Source organism: Theropithecus gelada, chromosome 19 (assembly GCF_003255815.1).
Source record: "Theropithecus gelada isolate Dixy chromosome 19, Tgel_1.0, whole genome shotgun sequence".
Classification (NCBI taxonomy): Eukaryota; Metazoa; Chordata; class Mammalia; order Primates; family Cercopithecidae; genus Theropithecus; species Theropithecus gelada.
The window spans coordinates 48,604,922-48,626,112 of NC_037687.1; the positions used below are offsets into that span (position 1 = coordinate 48,604,922).

At 49.6% G+C, this 21,191-nt stretch overlaps 1 protein-coding gene across 1 annotated transcript in view; it reads left to right on the plus strand.

Moving 5' to 3' along the window:
• Positions 1–2,923: 2,923 nt before the first annotated feature.
• Positions 2,924–21,191, plus strand: part of TSHZ3 (teashirt zinc finger homeobox 3) — a 75,481-nt gene continuing 57,213 nt past the window's right edge. Inside the window, exon 1 of the mRNA XM_025368977.1 lies at positions 2,924–3,343. Coding sequence (XP_025224762.1) covers positions 3,304–3,343 — 40 coding nt within the window. The 5' untranslated portion in view covers positions 2,924–3,303. The remainder of the gene's footprint in view (positions 3,344–21,191) is intronic.

Consider the following 21,191-nt stretch of genomic DNA (forward strand, 5'->3'; position numbering starts at 1 on the left):
TTAGCGCGAGATCTCCTGGCTAAAACCTGCCCAGCCACCTCCACAACACATCCTAGGGCCAGGTGAAGGGGGTTTAAGCCCTTGCATCCAGGTAGCTTCCGGATCTGCAGTGTGCTTGGTGCGGATTTGGGAAGTCTCCCTTCCTTCTCTCCTAGCCACACCCAGCCCACAGAAGGGCAGAGAAAACCTGGTGGAAAATAATGACTCGGGCGACACTGCCCCTCTTCCTTCAATTCCATCCCTAGAATGGCCCGCAAAACTATTCATGTTCGGGGGTCCAAATATTAAGTGGGGGTGGGTACATGTGGCTAAAAGAACACAGATTAGGGATTCAGGCTGTGCCAAGCCAGGCCGGGAGCCTTTTTGCGTGTCCCGGCATGGCAGTATGGTTGCGGCGTGCACTCCGCATAGCCCGTGTTGTGCGTGGCGGGCTGTCGCTGCAATGTGCAGCCCATTGACACTGATGGATGCGCCAATGGTTGGACGGACAGATGTTAGGGCGGATCGCACAGCGCTCGGCGCCTGAGCAGGGGAGGGCCAGGCAGCGACCAAGCGGCGGCCGCCGGCTACGCGGAGACCCGAGTTCAGGCCGCGGCCCGCAGGGGGAGGGGGCCGAGGGAACAGAGGTTTGCAAGAACAGCGAGGGGATGGAAAGGAGGAGAAAAGCGCGACCAGGGAGAACTCCACGCTTCCGTGCGCGGCGCCCCGCGCTGTGCACACGCCGCACCGGGCGCGCCTAAGTGGGCGCTTCGAAGGTGAGCTGGGAGCCGGCGGGAGCTGACCCCGTGCAGCGCAACCCGCCTCCAGGCGACAGGAGCTCAGCGCAGCCACCAGAATGGTGAGGCCGCCGGCGGTGTCTACCAACTCACCGTTTCCTCGCTTGCAAGAAGCGTTTCACGCTCCACGGCCGCGTCTCCCGGGCCTGGAGGAGTAGCGGTTCTGGCCTCTGCGGCCGCGGGCACCCAACGCGCACTGCGCCTCAGCCCCGAGTCCGCCAGCCCCAGAGTCCCGCAGCTGCCCGCCTCGGACTCCCCGCCCCGCCTGGGGTCCGCACCCCACAACTCCGAGCGCTCCTGCGCGCGGGAAGGCGCTGGAAGCGGCTTTATAGCCGGGGAGGCCAGCGGCGGCGCATCTGCATCCTGGGAGACGTCTGGACCCAGCCCAAGCCCGCAGGCTGGGCGAGCGGAGACTTTTGATCTTACCGGGTGGGTGAGATCACTGTCTCCCGGTCTAAAAGAAAAGAAAGCATGCTGTGAACTTTTAAAACAAACTTGCAAAACAGTCGCAGAGAAAACATAAAAAGGACACAGGTCAGAAAAAGAGGGAGAAAGAGACTAAAAAAAGAAAAAGATAAGGGGGGGAAAAAAGGAAGAAAGGAGAGGAGGAAGAAGTCTGGGGTTTGCTGCTCTGGGAGCGCTCAGGCAGCCGGTGCCGGAGCGCGGGGCGCCGGCCCTCGCCGGGACTGTCGGCCTCGGGGCTCACGAGAGAGCCAGAGCCCCAGCCGGCGCGGCCGGGTGCAGGGCCGCCTCTGGGACAGTGGGCCCGGAGGCCGCCCCCGCGCTCCAGCGGCCGCCGCCCGGCAGCGCCCGGAGCCGGCCCCGCCGCGGCCGCCCCATTCCCGGCCTGAGAGCTGGCCCAGGGAGACACAATCGAGCCCGCAGCGCATCGATGCGCCGCCGCCCGCGCCGCTCCGGCTCCGGCTCCGGCTCCGGCTCCCGCTCCGCCGCCGCCTCCCGGGGGTCGCCCGCATGAGCTCCGGCCCACCCGCGCCCTCGCCGCCGCCCGTAAGTGAGCCCGCGTCGCCCTACCGCCCACGCCGCCCGGCCAGCTCCTCCTCCCCGCGGACCGCCGGCCGGGCCCTCCCGGAGCCTCAGCGACCCCGATCACCAATCAATAATCAATCCCTCTAGTCCAGCAGCGCCGGCAGGCCGGGCGCGGGACACGGCGCAGCGGCCCCCCCGTCTCTCGGGGGTGAGCCCCGGGGGGGGGGGATGGGCAGGGGAGCCCGATTTCCTTCTCCCGCCCCCGTCCCGCCTTAGGATCGGCCCGCGCCGTGGATGGGGGGCGCGGCCCGGCTCCCAGGGGGCGAGGGGCTGGGTGGAGAGACCCTGATCATCCCAAAGTCAGGAGAGGAAACTTGAAGGAACCCCCTCCCACATCGACCCCCGGGACGGGCCCAGGAAAGTTTGTCCGGGGAAAAAAAATTGGGGGAAGTGGCAGCGGCGGGTCCTGGGGGAGGAGCTGGGTGGCGCAGGGTCTGAGGGCTGCCGCCACCCGCCCCGGCCCGCGCCCGCCTCCTCCCTGGAGGGGGCCCGCCTGTGGGCTCTGGCATCCCCGGGGGGCGCAAGCCCCGGCCAGCGCTGGGGGCTCCGGAGTCCGCGGGTGGAGAGGAGTGCGGGCCGGGCGGGGCAACTGGGGGGTGGCCGGGGACGAACGCTGGGTGGGAATAGGGGTGGGGGGTAACGGGCGCCCCGGGACGGGCTCGGCGGGGCTGGCGCCGCGCCCCTGCGTGTGCGCACGGGGCGGAGGCGGAGGGGCGGCACCCCTTTTGCTGGCGGGGCGGGGGTCCCAGGCGGGCCTGGGGCCGGGGGGGTGGGGGCGCGGCGCCCCCGCGAGCGGGCGAGTGACACGATCATCTCCTTTTCCTTTAAGCTTGCCTGTTGCCGACGCCGCCGCTCCAGCCGCGCCGCGGGCAGAAGACTGGACCGCCGAGCCCCAGGCCGCGGCGGCGGCTGCGCGTCCCCCCGGATGCCGTGACCCCCGGCCTGGGGGCGGGGGCCGGGGCAGTACCGGCCCGGGCCGCTCCCGCGCTTCTCCTCCCACCCCTCTGCCCGCCCTCTCCCCCTCTCCCCGCCCCCCAGCCCCGAACCCCGCGCACCTCGTCTGGGGACGGGGCGGGGGGGGGGCAGGGCCGCCGCTCCTCCCCGCCCCCTCCTCCTCCGGCCTCTGGAGCGATTTGTCAAACTTCCCATTCCGCCGGCAGCGCGGTCCTCCTCCTCCTCCTCCTCCACCTCCTCCTCCTCTGCCTCCTCCTCCCCCCCGCGCTCCTCCCTCCCCGAGCCTCCCTCGCCCGCCCTCCTTCTTCCCTCCGCACGTTCGGGGTTCGCGGCGGAGCGCGGCGCGGGGGGGACGCGGAGAGCCTGGGCGCAGCAGCATCCTGCGGGCGGCCGCTCTCCGGGGGGGAGGCTGAGAGCAGGCCCGCCTCGCCCCCCCGCGGGCCCGCCGCCCCTCCCTCCCTGTCCTCAGCCCGGCAGCGGCGGCGGCGGCGGCGGCGGCGGCAGTGGCAGTCGCCGGAGAAGCATCATGCCGAGGAGGAAGCAGCAGGCGCCCCGGCGCGCAGCAGGTACGAGCCGCTTCCCCTTCCTTCTGCTCTCCTCCTCTTCCTCCGCTCGCCCCGCGCCTCCAGCGGGCGCGACCCCGCTCCTCGCCCCGCTCCTCTGCCCGCGCTGAGTAACTCCGGGTGCAGCTCTCCTGTTTGGGTGCGTGCGCCCGCCTCGGGTACCGGGCGCCCCCCGGACGCCCCGCCGCGCTCTGCCCTCTTCCCTCTCGCACCCACTTGGGGAGCCGCTTGCTGGGCGCGCTTAGCCGCGCCAGGTCCCTGCCTCCTCAGCTCTCCGGCTCCAGAGGGGATGGGAAGCAACCCCGGTCTGGCTTTTTCTGTGGGGGGCGGGCGGGGTCACCTGAGTTCCCCGGGACACCTTCCGCGTCCTGCGGGCGGCCGACCGGCGGGAGACTGCCCGGTGTCCGCCGAGCCAGGGAGCGCGAGCGAGTGAGCGAGCCAGTCCCCTTGGCCACCTTAGTGCTAATCCGATTGATTCCTCATTTCTTGGGCCCAAACTGGGCACAGCGGTGGAAACCGGAGCGCACAGGGTCTGGGTATTGTCAGATGACTGTCAAGTCCATGTTAGATGCTGGCGTTTCCTTCTCCCCTGTTTGTGTTTCCTTGCCCCCACCCCCTCCTTGTACTGCTGCTCCCACCCTCATCTCCGCATAGCACTTAGTTCTGGGACGTGTGTGAGTACTTTTTTGTTCCTCCTTTTTTTTTTTTTTTTCTTTCTTCAACCGGGAGTGTCAACTCCTGTTAAGACTGAGCCGATTTTTTTTCTTTTCTTTTCTGGAAAACGCATCACTGAAAACAAAACAAAAACCACACACATAACATTATTTTGCAATAATGTCGGTTGGGGGCATGTTGCCTGGAAGAAGGGTTTCTGGCCCGTTGCCATCCTTGATTTGATGACTGATTGATCGCCCGTCATGCTGCTGCCTTTGATCTATTCATTCCCAATAAACATCAATAAATCACTTGGAATAGTGAGGCCAAGCTCTGTGACGTCAGGAGGGCCCTGTCAGTGCAACTTTGGGATTTGGGGCGAATTGCCGAGAGGACCACATATGGACGTGATGTATTTTGATATGAGTAACACTCAGATGTGCAGAGTTCAGATGCTCCCTGAAGGGGAGGGTTAAGTGGGGCTTCCTTTCTTCTGTTTCCTCTTCCTTTCTTTTACTTCTCTTTTGATGTTAGAGGAAAGGGCAGAGAGTAGGGTTAGGGCATTGGCTGGTGCCCATCTTGGATGAAGGCGTTGTACCCATCGTGCCCATAATTTCCATCACGCCAGCCGGCACTGCCAGGGGACCTCACACGTTGGCTGCACTCTGCACTCCAGACCCCTTACACGGGGTCACAGAGAAGGAATGATAATTCTCTCTTCTCCCAGAAATGTACTTGCCTGCCCGTGTCTTCAGAAAATCTCAGAAGAAAACAGGGTTGGTTTGGGGCTTAGGATGCAGGTTTTGTTCTCTGTCCTCTGTGTTGCCCAAATTTAGAAAGTTTGAAAATTCCAGGAGTGATTGTAGGGAGCTTGCCGCCTCCCTAGTTAACCTCCTGGAGCTTGCTTCTTGCCCGTCCCACCTTCTACTTTAAATTCCAGGCTCAAGCAATGAGCTTATCTACCCAAAATAAACTCTGAAACTTTGGAGGAATCCTTCACAAAGTTGAGTAGTAGGAATGTCTTGGGCTTCTTCCAGTCTTTGAAAATTTTTTTTTTCTTTCCTTTTTGGATACACATTTTAAGGTATGTGTGTGCCTCCATCCAATGAACCATATGTGATTACATCTTTACATTTGGTTCAGAACTCTCTCTCTAGTTCATCTCTTCAGTTGCACCCTGCCAATCTGAGACTCATATTTGATAGCTTCCTCCAGAAAAATATCAGAGGAGGAGGGAACCTGCTGTTGGCTTTATTTATTTATTTATTTTTAGAGCAACCTGTTCACTAACCTTTCTGCACTTTTTTTTTTATTATTATTATTAAAAAAGAAAGCCAGCCAGGAAATCTCAGGTCAGTTAAGAAAAATTCATTATATAAAAAACTTGACTGCAGGACTAATAGGAGATGGAAGAATGGTTTTGCTCTATCAAAATGACCCGTCAAAACGACTTTGTTTCATATTTGATTTAATTGTCTCTCTCCTGACAGGCACATTCATCAATAGCTTAATGGTCAATCAGAAGCTGGCAGCATGAGTGCTTTCTTTCTTTCCCATACTCGGGTTTTGGATTTACTTTATCAGAATGCCTCTGCCTAATGGACATGTGGAGGAGGGGGTGGAGGCTGACTGAAGAGCTGCTTATTTAAGAAGAGTGGAGAAAAAAAAAAAAAAAAAAAAACTCCACATTTAGGCTGGTGATAAGTATGCACAGAGGTTTTTTTGGTTGGTTTGTTTGTTTGGATGGACAAGAAACTTCCCATTTTTTTCCTCCTCTTTTTCAGTTCTCCCAGCTGCAAGTTATAAGGTTCATGCCAGCTTTTGTGGCATACTGGGAGTGATGACAAATTGATTGCTTTGTACTGATAGAGAGAGAGAGAGAGAGTGGGAAAAAGAAAGATGTCTGCTGATTGGTAACTGGAAATCCAGTCCCCAGCAACCTTGAGAATACTCGAGAATTTTTTTTCCCCTCCAAACTGAAAGGTCCGCTCAGCCATAAAAAAAGAAAAGTTGTTTTGCCAGCTTCATTAGTGTTCACCTAATTAGCTGTAAACCTGATGGATTCCTGACAGCTTTAATGATTGGAGATGACAAGCTCGACGCAGTGTCATCCAGCAGAATTAGGTTTGCAGCTAGTTTGATGTAATCAAGTTGATATTACACAGTCCTGGCTGCCTTTAGTTGTGCATTAACTCAATTTTCTGCTGCAGGTGACAAATGGGCTTTGGTACCTGGATAATCATGTCATAGGAATTAGGGCCCTTTTAATGGTCTGGGGTAGAATAACAACCACAAAAGGCCAAGAGCTGGGTAGGGCGAACAGACGTGGCACACAGGTACACACAGTCTTCATATCTAGGCCAATGTATCATTGCTTTCCCGAAGGCCGAAGGAGGCTCCAAGAATCCCTGAAAATACATATTTCTGTACTTTAGGATTTTTTGGTGTTTTGATAGAAACTATGCATGGCTTAGTGTCTTTTCTCAAAGAGAAAGAGAGGTTTCTTTACCTGCCAAAGAGAAACCTGGGCGGGAGTTTGCTTCCTTGAGACCTGTAATTTCCAGGGGCTGTGCGTTTGTGCTGGACAGATGTTGCTGCCTTTAGAAGCTCAGAGGAGTGGGGTGAGGGAAGGACAGTGTCCTTCAGGCAAAATGACCATTATCCCTTGCTTGAAGCATGACTTTCTCCTCTTCAGAGTGGTTTTGAAAAAACATTTCTGAAAATGCCAGAAAAATGTTAGTGTAATACTTAATAGCAGATATTTTATTTACTTATATTAATCTTCTGGAGGCAAATGTGAAATCGTAAAAGACCATTTCTTATGCTTCCAAAAAGAAAATAAAAAAGAAACCATCGCACCACAACTTGCCAGCGAGCCGTGTTCTTTGAAAGGGGGTAATGTTCTATGGAGTTCTTAGGTGGTAAAAACAAGGCGAGGGTACATCTTCAAGCATCCTGACTTTTGTGAAAGTGACTTGGACCCCCTAGGGTCTGCTGGTGTCACAGAACACCGTGGATCCCCCTGGAACAGGCAGAAGGGGGTTTCATGTTGCCAGTAGACATGGGCATGCCTAAGAGGTGGCCCACCTGGTGATGTCCAGATGACACCTTCCTAAGTCTGGTCCACACATCGGGCAGCTCCGAGGAGGAACTTTTCCCTTCTCTCTCGGAAGCACATGGAGCATTCAGAAGGGCATTTCGGCCTTAGCTTTGGGAATTTATTTCCTCTCAGACCTGCCATGTACTTCTCCTTGGACAGGTATTCTACTCTGTAGCAAGGTGGCAGAGGGACTGGTTTTGACCGTTCTATGATTTTTCTTCCCCCATTTCCTACGAAATGAGAGCAACAATGCAAATTCTAAAAAGGAAAACCAAGAAGACGAAGGAGAAAAACAAAGGAGGTGGGAGGCAAGGCTATTCCCCTGGACGTCCACGTGGGGAAGAGAACCTTCCAGAATCAGCTGCAGTGTCCCCATTATCTTGACAGCTGTCAGTTAGGGCTTCAGTGCTCTCCAGGGCCACACTTGATTGTGAGCTGTTGATGTTGTCATTTTGTTCTCAGTTTTGCCTTGAGCACGCTCATAAACAGGAGCCAGATAGTCAATAACTGATGCCTCAGCAGCGATTCCCTGAATTGCCTCACACGTCTGCCTTCTCCCCTCTTTTTGCTAAAGATTGTTTTGTCGAGTGATTAGAATGAAAGGTGACTGCTCAGGGCCGTGGGAAATGCCGTGAAACCCAGGTGAGTTGAGAGAATTTAAACCATTCCTTTACCCCCCGCCCTCCACTCCTGGGATTTCTGGAAAGAGAAGGGATCTACCTTCTTGAGGGCAGAGTGCCTGGACCTCTTGTGGTGCTTTCTCTTTCACACGTGTCCTGCCAGAGTCAGGCTGGGGCTAGGGCTGCGGCAGGCAGGCGGGCAGGGAGGCAGAGAGGAAAGGAGTCGGAAGTGCCCAGTCCTGGTGCACACAGCCATGTTTAATCCAAGAGTGGCAGCAGTTCACAGTTATTCCAAGTGCAGTTTGTAAGGCTTTCCTCCTGCCCCATTTTCATCCCTGCTTGTCACTGGGCAGAGGGTAAAAATAGCTTTGGTCGTGTCGTGAAAAAATTAATAAAAATGAAATAAAGTAGGGTGTGTGTGTCTACCCTTCTGTATTAGTGTCCAGCCCAGGTAGGTAGATGGGTCTTTCAAATCAGCTGCTTTGTCACAGCCCTGTAGCACTACCCTCAAAACCCATGGAGGGGAAAAGGACAGAAGGGAACAGTGGTATCCCGTATCCCAAACCCTTACAGGTGTTCACTCTGTGTGTGTGTCTGTGTGTCTGTGTTTTAGTTATGCTCTAAATTGTGGTTTCTCTGTCTGAAGTTACAAATGAAAGGTGAATACAATATATTGTATTTAGTAACAATGATATGGACTGGTACATCCAGACAGATAATGTGCAGTTGTAATTAGACTCAATAGACAGGCAGTCATTTTTAAATTCTTTGACACGTGCATAAAATAGTCATATAATAAGATAAGATGACAATTTTATGTTAGGTTGATAAAGTGTCCCGATACATGCATTTAAATGTCTGTAAGCCTTTTTAAAAAAATCCAGACAGATTAATTCCAGTTTCCAGTATTTGCAGTTAGTCATTAAATTTTTAAATCCCACTAAACAATGGCTATCAATATTTTTCCCGTTTCTGGATTTTCTTTAAAAAAAAAAAAAGACTCTGAATTGTAAGGACTGGAGACGTAGACTTGGTAGCTTTTCTTAATTTTTCACCATTTATAGAAATTTACGTTTAGACATGGACTTAAAAATTCAGGTCACTGTTTGTGACCAGAATAACGCTATGCATTTTTGGAAGTTAAAAAAAAAAAAAAAAAGACAGTAATAGAACATAATCTTCTTATGACCACTTGCCTGAACAACTGTCATACTCTAGGTTTAGGAATCTTTATTAGAAAGATTACATAGTGTCCTTGACCAAATATTGAATATTTTATAAGCCCCATTTAAAAAAGAAGACATTTCTAGCACATGCACTTAGTTTGATCAGCATTTCGATTCTTGGGTTTAATTACTTTCAATTCTGTAAATTATTTTAGCATTTCAACAAGAATAGTCCAAGAGATACAGTCAGGGGGGCGGGGGCGAGTGGTTCACTGAAGGTCACGTTACCTGGACATTTTAACCATCTCCTTACCTTATTTTCTCAGATATGCAAAGGTGTGGCTCTTGAAGAATAATTTAAATTTGTTTGGGCTTAATGATAAATTATTAATTCATACTGTCAGGACACATGTTATTAATTATGACTGTGTTTTCTTCATCCAGAACAGCTGTTGGGGAAACAGGGTAGGTTCAGATTGTTGTCAGGAGGGAGAGCACAGGGAACTTACCAACTCCTTGTCTTCATGTTCCTGTTCACCTGGCTAAGGGAATAAAGGAATGTAAAGGGTAGAGTATAGGGGAGAGAGACACTGTTAGTTCTAGATCAAGAGGGGCACTGGCAGATGCTAACTTATGTACATTTTTAAAAATGCAAGCCTAACTCTCAATGCACTGTGAATCCAGGTATGATCCGAAGGCAAACCCTCCCTGCATTATTCCAAGCCCAGTTTTGGATTGGCTGCCCTCTCCCTTCCACCAGTTTCTCTTGTTTTTCTTCTTTTTCCTCTGTGGTAGGCCAGAGGTCATGCTTACAAGTTTATAGCAGTAGAAGACACAATATTCAGAATATATATTTGTTCCCCAAAGTGGAACCCATCCTTAATGGAGAGCAAAGGGCTGTTTGGTAATATACGTGAAATGACTCCAATTCATTTACTTTTGATTTTCCATTCCCATCATTAAATCTAGTCCTATGTATTCAGTTTCCTCTGAGTTCTTTGAGAAATGCATGTTGCATAAAATAGGCAATTTTTAATGAACAATTTAATGTAAATGGGTTTTGAATTTAAATTAATATTAATGAAGCCTTGAGTGAATTTATTTTGCATACGTAAAGACTTGTAAGTCTTTCACCCATGTGCTTTCTCCTTTATGTAGTAACATTGGTTGGGTGGATTAACCAGCACCTTTCAAAGATTTACACTTAAAAAATTAAATTGATTTTATATGTCCACTATCACCAACGTACTATTAAGCAAAAAGCATGAGCTCAATTTTAAGAGAATACAGCTTTTTCCCTGTTAAACCTGTCAGTTTCCATTGCTCTGAAAGCTGCCGTTGGTGTGGCATTGCTGCTGGAGAAAATATACCCCAACAATAGTTACTACAATCAAGATGTTTTCTTTCTTTGGCTTACCTCTAATGCATTATGTATCCTGGAATGATGGGAAGTTCTGTAATTAATTCTGTTAGATGTAATTGCTATAATCACTTTGATGTTACACATAATAAAGGTAATATGGTAAGCACATAAAAAATATAAACACCTTATTGTAATACTCCTGCTAAAATGCCTTCTCATCAAGTCTGGTTTATAGACAAGTGTTCCTGACTATTTTTGGTCATAGGTGACAGTTTATTCGAGCTGTGTTCATTGATATTCTAAAGGAGAAGCATTTATTGGAAAAGATGGGCCTTGGTTTGGAGGGATCTCCAGGCTGGTTGCCTAGGAATCTTAATACCGGTTTTCTTAAAGATGTGGCTAATTATGAAAAGGTGACCATTGTCTACTGAGTAGACCAGAGAGGTAAACACTTCAGAAGTAGCCGTGGAACCAGGGAAGAATGTGGCTTAGGAGTGAGTGAGGAGCTAAGAGAATGCTAGCAGAGGATTCAGATCAAAGGAGCTGTTCTGTAGGTTTTCTTATGGTGTGGGATTGTGGGAAGTGCCGTGTGTGTGTGTGTGTGTGTGTGTGTGTGAGAGAGAGAGAGCGAGAGAGCGAGCGAGCGAGAGAGAGCATGCTAGCAGGTAAGCAGAGAAGGCCACCTTTCTATAACAGTGCAATAAGGGAAATAAAATGCAGAATATCTACTTTATTATTTTCCTACACCTTTCACTGGGGGGGCTACAGATGGTGCCTCACTGTTGCATGCCATGTCCAGGGGTGGCTGATGTTGCCTGTTGGACTGAAACCTGAGTGGTATTTGAGACGTACTTCCATGCCATCAGGCCTCTGTTCATCTACCCTGGATCCAGACCACCACAGGACATCAAGGAAGTTTGCCTGAGACCCCAAGTGTGCAATACTTGTGGGATGTTTCCGAAACACATATACATTATGTACATTACTCTTTGCTGATGCATCTTGGTGGGGCAGGTAACTTGGAGATCCTAGAGTCAAACTGGTGTGTGGATCTCCTAGACACCCATAATGAGCTGCACCTTGTCCCAAGTGTGTTACAGAGGTCTGGAGGCCTCGGGATTCAGGGTCAGCTTGGCAGTTTCCACGTGCCTTCCCCCATCTATATTGTATTTTTCAGTAAGGGATTGCACACAGGACTCAAATAACAGAGGGTGCATGTGTGAGAAGGGGATGCTGCAGTCTCTTTGGAGGAAGAAAAAGGTGTGTTACAGCGGTTGAGAGATGGAAGGTGAACACAGTGGTTGCCTGGCATATATCCAGAGCCTGTGAAGGCGAGTCTTGCTGCCAGCTTTAGCCGGCTGGGTGCAGACTGGCTGGGGAAACCGGGGCCTACCTCCTGGGTCTTGGCCCTGCAGCCTCCTGCCTGCCAGGTAAGCAGGGGCTGGAGGAGAGGGTCCTGGGCTGTGGGCCCTGGGCCCGGGCTGCAAACTTGCAGCCCCCAGTCCTCCCGGCAGTGACTCCCAGGCTGGTTTTGATGGTGAGGATGATAAAAGGTCTGAGAACTCCATAGGCCCCAGTAATCAGGGCCCGCACTGACATCCTTCTCAAGTTTGACAGCTTCTTCCTTTTCTCTCCTCACCGCCAAGGCTTTCTCAACTGAATTTCCCCGCCCTCCCTCTCCCCTCCTCCCTGCCCGCCGCCCACCCCTTCCCTCCCTTTCCCCTTTTCTGTGTGCGTCTCTCTTGTTTCATGTTCTTGATCAGTTTCAGATGCTGGGAATTATTTTTTTTCAGGCGGGAGGGGGAGTGTTGCTTTAGGTTTGTGGGTTGGGCAGGTGTGAGAGGAAGTCTGTGGTTTTTTTTTTTTTTTTTTTTTTTTGTACTGTAGGCCTGTTGCTAATTAATGTTCCTCCATAAGATTCTGTCGGAGTTGAGTAATGTTTTTGATCTTTATGCCTGATAACTGCATACTTAATGAGATTTCAAAGCTGTGAGTGCAGCTCCCTACAATTATTGACAGATGCCTTTTCTTTGCCATTGGGTTCAGCTTCATAAATCCTCTCGCCATAATGAGGTTCAGCAGTGCCACCCTGGCAGTGAGCTAATGAAAGGGGGAGGGCGAGGCGGCTCATGGCTGTCTGACACATTTTTTTCCTTTAAAATTTACTATGCAGATGTCAAGCTGCGGGACGATTACTTCAAACATGCTAATTTTTATCTTGCTTTTGTGTCAGCCCTTTGCCATTAAAAAATAAATAAATAAAAGGGCTAACCTGACTCCACTTAATTTCTTTTTTTTCTTTCTTTTTTTTTTTAAGTCACATTTTTTTAATAACCCACGGTGTTGCGACAGCTAGGGACTTCGACACGTGCGTGGCCTTTTGCAGGTATCCAGCAACAGAACGCCTATTTTCTTTCTTTTTTTCTTTTTTCTTTTTTTTTGCTTTTTGCCATGGGAAGGGCAGTGGGAGGATGGAGTACGATTTCCCAGGCCTCCCATCACCCTGCCCTAAGTATGCACTTGAAACGTCGGAGAATTCATTTCAGAGTTCTGAAACTAAATCCTGGTGGAGAAGAGCCTGCACCATGCCAAACAGTCGATTTCCTTTTCAGCAGAGTCATACATCACTGACCCACCCTTCCCTCCTGACAGAATGACATATGTCATTTATCATATGGGCCCCAGCCAGACTTCAGGGAGGGGAGGAAAGCCCAGGTCCATGTGAGGCTGTCTCCTCCTCCTCTTGGTACTGTACCCTGTGGCTTGCAGGAGGGAGCTCTGCTGATTTGGCGAGAGGGAAAGGGAGGAAAGAGGCTGGGCAGGGGAGAGGGGGTAGAGCCTGCTTCTGGATGGCTGGGTGTGTGGCGTGGCGGGCGCGAGATTGGCAGAGGTACGGGAGAGGTTATGTTCGTTCATATTATCTGCTAAACCACACTGTTCAGCCTTTGACGCTCTTCTGACTTCTTTTTCCCCTTTCTCGTTCCTTTTCTCTTTTCCCTGCCTTGTTTCCCCTATTAGTCAAGGGGAGAGAAAAAAAAAAAAAAGAAAGAAAAGGGTTGACAGGTATCATTCAAGCCACCCTGGCTTGCAAAGAGTGGTATAAATGAATCTCAGGGCTCCTGACTTCACATGATTCAAACGTGCGTTATTGAAGATGGATGTTCCTTAAAAAAAGATTGATGGTGGATGCCGGGCTTCGGGTACCATTTATCATTTTGAATATTATTTAGACTTGCCGTGTAAACCTGTAACTTGAGAGTCGGACAAGCTGGGACAGGGTAGGGGCCTGTGTGTGTGTTTCTATCGATTGGCCTTGCCTTCTCATTGCAGCTGACCAGACACAAACCCTCCCATGTGCAATAGAGAAGACTCCCCCACTGAAAAGAGAAAGAAAGAAAAAAAGAAGGAAGGAAGGAGGGAGGGAGGAAGGAAGGAAGGAAAGAAGGAAGGAAGGAAGGAAGGAAGGAAGGAAGGAAGGAAGGAAGGAAGGAAGGGAGGGAGGGAGGGAAGGAAGGAAGGAGAAAAGGTGGAGGGAGGCAGGCTTTAATTTTGAATAATTTCCAAGGACACAGAGAAAAATGAAGTATCTGTGATTTACACTAAAGCTCACAGGCAAGTTTCTCTCTCCTTCTTTCTCTTTCTTCCCCCACAGAAGCAGTCACGTACAAAACATTAAAATATAAACAGAGCTGCAGTTGCTGAAGCCAGAACCCTTGTCTGATTTTTTTAAAACTCCATGTCATGCTAAAAAAAAAAAAAAAAAAAGAAAAGGAGAAAAAGAAAAGAAAAAAAACACCGTATCTGAAAAGCTTAGCACAATATAACTATTAAAAAAATCTTTTGGTTGGCTTGGTTAGTAGTGTGAGAATGAAGTAAAACGTAAAGACTTCCACGTCTCAGGAATATTTCAGATAAAAAATAATCGTTTGCGGCTCCCTGCCCGGGCTCCCAGCAGCCTCTTCCCCTTTGTGCCTGAGCTCTGTCCCCTCCGCAGGGCCCCAGCAGACCCCCACCAGTCCTGATGTGGACAGCTGTTTCCAGGCCCTGCCAGTTAATCGCTTCTGGGTTTGCACCCTTGAGCTGTGTGCACCAGGACACCCCCACCTACTGGAAGTACTCAGGGACGCAGCCTGATTCACTGACACAGCCCCCAGCTGCCTGAGGATTCCTTGAAGCTCTGGCCTTTCCACCTATTCTGCCGCAAGAGGCCTTGAAGCCTGCTTCCCTGGTGGAAAAAGGAAAACAGAAACTCTCCAGGCCTTCCTGCTGGGTCTCCACCACTGGAAGAGCCCCGATAGTGCAAATTTAATTGGCAGGGATTCTATTAAATATGTGACTTTATTTGGGGTTGCTAATGAAATCAAAGGCTTGTTGTATGACTTACAGTGTGGACATTCATTTTTAAGAATGATGGGATAGAAAGTTAGACCGGAAGAGTTTTTCTACCTAAAAAATTGAGAATCTAGAATTTGTGGAAGGGCTGAACGTGCCTATCTTGCCGCTTCTGGGACAAACTTTTCCCTGACATGTAAAATGCCTGCAACTGCCATGAACAGGAAAGAAATGGAAGTGGTACTGATTCACTCATCAGCTCCAGGCAACGTGTGTGTGTGTGTGTGTGTGTGTGTGTTTATTTTGAAATAACTTTATTCGCAGCTTAACACTTTGCAAAGCTGCACACAGCATGACTTAGAATTTACTTTTGGTGTTGTCCAGCTGCTGCCAAAAATTGGGTAGAATCAGATTTGTATTCTTTGTTGGTGCCTGGAATAGTTGCCAAAGGTTACAAAGGTGATGTTGTTCCTTGCTGAGACTTCGTGGAAGAGGGCAAAACTTTGATCATCTGCCCTTGCACTTGGGCAGTGTTGGAGGTAATTGGAGTACAAGTGCCAATTTGCGGGAACAATTGTAAACACCTTTGATACCAATGCCATCATCCCATTTTTACTGATTAGAAAAACTTTGCTATTAATAGGTGCAAAGTCCATTTCAGGTATAATTGGTAAGGAACTGAGTGCACTCATGGGAAGAAACCTTGTTTTGTTTTTTTGTTCGCTTTTCTTCTTATCCCCTTTTCTCAGTTTTATGGCTGGAGACATGATTTATTGCAGCCATCCATCTTGGGGGCTCATCCATCACACCCGGGTTGCTAGGAGATTGTGGCAGCAGCTGTTTGCTCTGAATCAGACAGAAAAGTTGTCAATCATCAAAGGCAGGTGAATAGCATTAGAAACACGCCATTGTCAGACGGAATAATTAATCAAAGAGAGAAAAGATAATTAAAAAGATATGACCCTTGCAAGTACTTGCTCTGGGTTGCCTGTAAAAAAAAAAAAAAAAAAAAAAAGAAAGAAAAAAAAGAAAAAAGAAAGGAAGAAAGAAAGAAAAACTGCTTGGTCTTTTCTAGACACTTAAGCAGCTGAGGGCTGATAAAATATGCACTCTGCAGTGCATAGTTTTTAATTAATTGAAAAAGGTTCAACATTCAAAGACGATGCTGGAGAGAAGTCCGATTATGAACAGAAGTAATATTTATTATTTGCTTGAAGGGCTTGACACAGAGTTCTAACTTTTTGTTAAAAATCTCTGGCTTCCCTGGCTGGCGAGGAGGCGCAGGCTGGGGTCTTCAGGTATCCGCTGGCGCCCCATGTCTGTTCTCCACTTGCCGGCCCGCAGTCTTGGCTCTTCCAGAGAGTCTCAGACCCCGAAGAACTGGAGTGGGACCCTGCCGACCAGGATCCGATGCCCTTCTACAGTTCTGGTGGGTCTGAACCTTCATTCCTTAGATAACCAGGTTTTTTAAAAGATGAAGATGGGAAGCTTGAAAGACATTCCATGAGGTCCACCATCAAGATGCCCAGAGTAAGCTATGCATCTCCTCTGGCCTCTCGCCTAACTGGAACATGCTCTAGGTCCTCAGGACCTAGAGAATCCATCCATCCTACTTCAAATCCATCTCCGTGTGGTCCCACAAAGTGTACTGCAGAGTCCCAGCCAGAGGGTGATAATCTGGCATCACATTCTGAAAAGGTCCCCAGTCATGGTTTAAACACCATTCTGGGTGCCCCTTTCAGCCTCAAAAAAAAAAAAAAAAAAAGTCATAGTTTAGGAAGTTCGTTCTTGCTTTTTCTGAAGCTAAAATATTCTGCAGGAATTGGAAAATGTATTAAAAACTAGATAGAAAGTGGCATATCTGGAGTTGCTTTTCAGTGAAATATGCTGCAAACCCTGAAACAGATCTACTCTTTTATTTTTGGATACTATGCTTGATTTTCACACCATTCTCTTCCCAAAGAATAGCAGGACTTCTAAAATTAGCAGGAGGAAAAAAGGCTTGAATATTAGAATTCATGAAAAGGAAGAAAGCAACACGTTTTTGAGCTGGGACACCGTTTTCAGGGCACGCCAGATCAGTGCACTAGGGACTCTGTCCCTGACTCCCTGCATGTCACAGCACTGGGGATTCTTTGCCAAGAGTCCCAGAGGAATCTCCGGTGGCCGCACCTCATGGTGTGACGTCCACCTTCTGTAATGAATGCACTTGGAGCCCATGGGGGTGACACAGCTCTGGCCTGAGAAATAGAGAAAGAGAGACCTAGAAAAGCAAAAGCACCTGCCAGGCCTGCTGGCACCCTCGCAGAGGGTCTCACCTGTTCAGGAGGCTGGGGGAAGTGTTCCTTATCAGAACTTGGCCTTTAGGGAAATGAGTGGCTTCGACTTCAGGTGACAATTTGGGTTCTTGAGCCGGAATCTCCTTGGTGGCCGTCTAAGCTCACAAGTCAGACTGGGAGACAACCAGTCTCTTGAGTTTTCTGATCACATAGCAGTTGTCCTTAAGATCAGTATTTTCCAGGGCAGTCAATACCTGTTCTAGACCAACAATGGAGTGTGCTGCAGGAATGCCAGAGATTCCAATAGATACCTGACCAGGGCTTGAGAGCTTCAGGTGGATGGCAGTGTCTGGGCAGGGGAGGAGGCCCTGCTGTCTTCCGTGAGACCTGGCCATTTGGAAGTGGGCAGTAGGGGTAACTCCTCTGGTTCTCGAGAGAAATTCTTGTAGTTGCCATCTCTCCTTTCCAAATAATTGCTGAGAAAGCGCTTTGCTTAATGTCAGCCAACGCAGTTCCAAAATGTGGCGGTTCGTCGGGGAAGGGCAAAGGAAGAAAGATCCTGTGAATCATTTATGGTAGATTTGTGAATTCACATATAAAAAATGTCAACCTTTAATGCTAGTGAAATTAGAGTGAGATTTGCTCCCTCTTAAAAAAAGGAAAACAAGCAATGGGTGAAGAAAAGGGAACGTCTTTAAGTTTTCAGAAGTTCACGCAGGTCATTTTTCCTGGAGCCCTGGTCGGGATCTCGTGTTTCTTGCTCCCCCAGGTAACCCCTGGCAGCTGTTTGAGTGACTCACTGAACACATGACAGAGAGAGGGCAGGAAGAAGGGGTGATTGCTTATTCTTTAGAGGAGGTTCGGGTTCTGCGGGTGTGCATTTTGGCCAGGATTTCAGCATCTGTGTCCCTGGGTTATGGATTCTCTGACATGGGAGGCGGGAATAAACACAGGTCTCTTATGTCTCAAGGGGGCATGGCGGGATAGAACCACCAAGTCCAAAGCCATATATTACCATGAGAAAACCTAAAACTCCACTGACCCCCGCATCAACTTGATATTTGAGTGTTCTATCTAAGTGATGTGTATTTGCCTCTTGGAGTTCCGTGAGACAAGGTTACCTAGAAGTCATTTTGGTTTTTCCTAACTCAGCTGCCATAGACTCAAAGCAGGCTCGGCCCCCACCCTGCTGGCTTTGCCTGAAGCCTTAGGATGAGAGGGGAAGGCAGCAGAAATTAACCAGTGTGACTCCCTTAGGTAGAGACGTTCTAAAACACTTAAAAGACCTCAGTCTGCATAAGATGCAATTGTTATTACTCATCTGCCTAACAAAAAGCTTTTGAAAGGGGGCAGAGATTCATATTTGCCAGAGGAGAAGATGGGTTATCGGTGGTTTTCCACATGGTGAAATGTTCCCATTCCATGTCTTGCCTTTGTTTCTGCTCTAGGCTTGTAGTAAAATGGCTCTTTCTTATATATTAGTTAGCAAACACTACGGCTGTGTAATAGATGAGACTGCGGTGGTGTTCTTTTCTCTTGCTTTTCTGTATAAAATCGTAAGGCAGAATGGACCCTCCCCTACGTGACGGAGGTTCCTACCGAGATGGTTAGGTGAATAAGTAATAGAACAAACATGTAGTCAGCTGGGCAAAGGAAAATAAATAAAATCACAGCCTGTTCTTGGTTCTTAGAGCCGTGCAACATGAGCCTGCTCAAATTGGGGCCTGGAACGCCACACTTTCTGATGTAGTGTGGGTGGGGAGGGAGCAAGGTATTATTTGGAAACACATGTACACGCTCCTTGTGAAAGAAGTGAAGTATTTAACATTTCTGCGAGGAAAACATCTTTCATTACTTGACGTGTTCTGTGGTAATGATTTTTCAGTTCAGCAAACAAGTACTTATTAGCGTGCGTGCGGGAACCTGGCTGAGGTGAACGGCAGGGCCATTTTTAACGGGAACGCGCTGGCCAAGTTTCATGGAGGCCTGACTGGTCCAGGGGGTCCCGGGGTGATGGCTCACTTGGTCTGGAAAGGCAGCTCTGGGACAAGCATCCTGCTCTAAAGCCCGCCGGGCCCCATCACTGGGGCCCAAGAGCTCAGGTTGGAGTGACATCAGCATGTTTGTTTTTTTGTTGCAAGCAGAACCTTGAATGGGGCTTCTCTGGTGGTTTATAAAGTGGATCTGCCTGGAGAGAGAGCACAGTCTGCATGCCAGGGGGTTGGCTGAGGATTTGCTGGCTCAGTGGACTGTTTGGGTTCAAGATGATATGCGGGTGAGAAGGGCCGATCCAGGTCCCCTTGCTGGGATGGGTCTGGATTTTGTAAATTGACTTGTTACAGGAGAGAGAGTGTAGGCACACGAGCTGAGTGGGCGCGTTTCTGCAGAGGGGATGGAGCTGGTTTTCACCTAAAGAGGGGCTCGCATGTCCTTGATCACAGCCTCCTGAGTTGGAGTAGTGTTAGGGAGGGCAGCTGCATTGCTCTTGGCCCTCCCTTGGTGGGAGTGGAAGAGGACAAACGCCCTGTTCATGTAGATCTCTCCGAGGCCTCAACTCCCAGATACTCTGAGTGTGGTCTTCACCCCTGGATTGATTGATTGATTGATTGTGAGACAGGATCTCCCTTGTCACCCAGGCTGGAGTGCAGTGGCACAATCATGGCTCACTGCAGCCCTGACCTCCTTGGGATCAGACAGTCCTCCCACCTCAGCCTCCTGAGTAGCTGGGACCACAGGCACACATCATCATACCTGAGTAGTTTTTGTATGTTTTGTAGGGATGAGGTTTTGCCATGTTGCCTAGGCTGGTCTTGAACTCCTGGGCTCAAGCAGTCTACCCACCTCAGCCTCCCAAAGTGCTGGGATTACAGGTGTGAGCCATGTGCCTGGCCTACCCCTGTTTTGGTTTTGTTTTTTGCTTTTATTCCTATGAGATAGTAAGTGCACCAGCCACTGTAATTGCAGGCCTGACCCAGCATGGCTTTTTCTCTGTTTGCATTGCATTCATATCATGGTGTTCATAAAATTAGGAATAGCGAGTTGTGCAGCTTTTTGAAGAAGCCCAGTAATCACAGTCACCTAAACTGGAGTCCCCACCAAACTGAGACTAAGTGTAGGGATGGGTGATGGCCCTGCGCAAACTTCATGACACATCTCAGTTCCCCAATACAGCTGATAATTTTTGTGGATTTGTGCCCCAGTCACATCTGACGAGGGGTCATCAGTCGTCATGGCTCCAAAAAATGTGATCTCAGTTTCCATCCCATGACATTATAGTCAGTAAGTGAAAATGGCCTTGAGCTTTCAGAGCCCCACCGGCTCGGTGGTTCCCTTCTGCCATGGCAGTGTGGGGAATGCAGCGGTTAACACTGTTTATACATTCCAGGGGTATTAAGCAGTTAGGTTACTGGAATCGTGGCAGAGCGAGTGGGAGCCGCATTCTGGGTTGTGTCTCTGTAATCAATTACTAAGCATATCGTGAAATTCCAGATGTAATAATAAAGTTTATGATGATTATATTGTCAGGAGGCCGGGAACACACCACCTCATTGACAGCTGAAGGAAGCAAGAGAATCAGCCCAGGTTTTGCCTGTAATAGGAAAAAGGGTCTTTTTTTTTTTTTTTTTTTGCCCCCACCAGTGATTCTCCATACTTTTTGTGAATGGAAACATGCATTTTTTGGAGACTTAGCTGGAGTGGGAAAAGGGAGAGGGTGAGAAGGGAACACCCTTGGTTTTACGGAGGACATCTGCTTCACATACCTCCTCTCCCTTCCTCCTCCTTGCCCCTGCCCAGAGGAAAGTGCCTGGGGGAGGTGACATCTTCTGTAGTCAGGGAGGCAGGCTTGGCTGGGGCCCAGCCGCTCTGCCCTTAGAAGCAGCCACCCCTCCTTGTGAAGGTGCAGCCTGCTCTGGTGTGGAAACATAAAATGGACGTTCTGTGAAAATCAATTGACTGTCCCGGCTGGACCAGACAGCTCTGACACCACAGTAGGTGGCAAGTGGTGAACATAAGGTACCCAGAACCCTTGGCCGCAGTGACACAGCGAATGCAGCTGCCGGCCTCTTTTCTTTTAATACTGTTTGCAGTTTCTTCTCTCTGTGTGTCCATGGCGTTTCCAGAAAATGCATCTTCAGTTGACTTCCCTTCGTTCTGACACAGCACTGCAAGTAGGGTTGAGCTGCAGTTGGGAAGTTTCAGGGCACATTTCGGCCACATCTGCTGGTATCAGTAGGACCATGATTGTTTTGGTGGTTGTATGAGTGCAGATTAATTCAAAAACAACAACAACAACAACAAAACAGCAATTCGCAGCAGATCTGAAGTATCAGTGACAA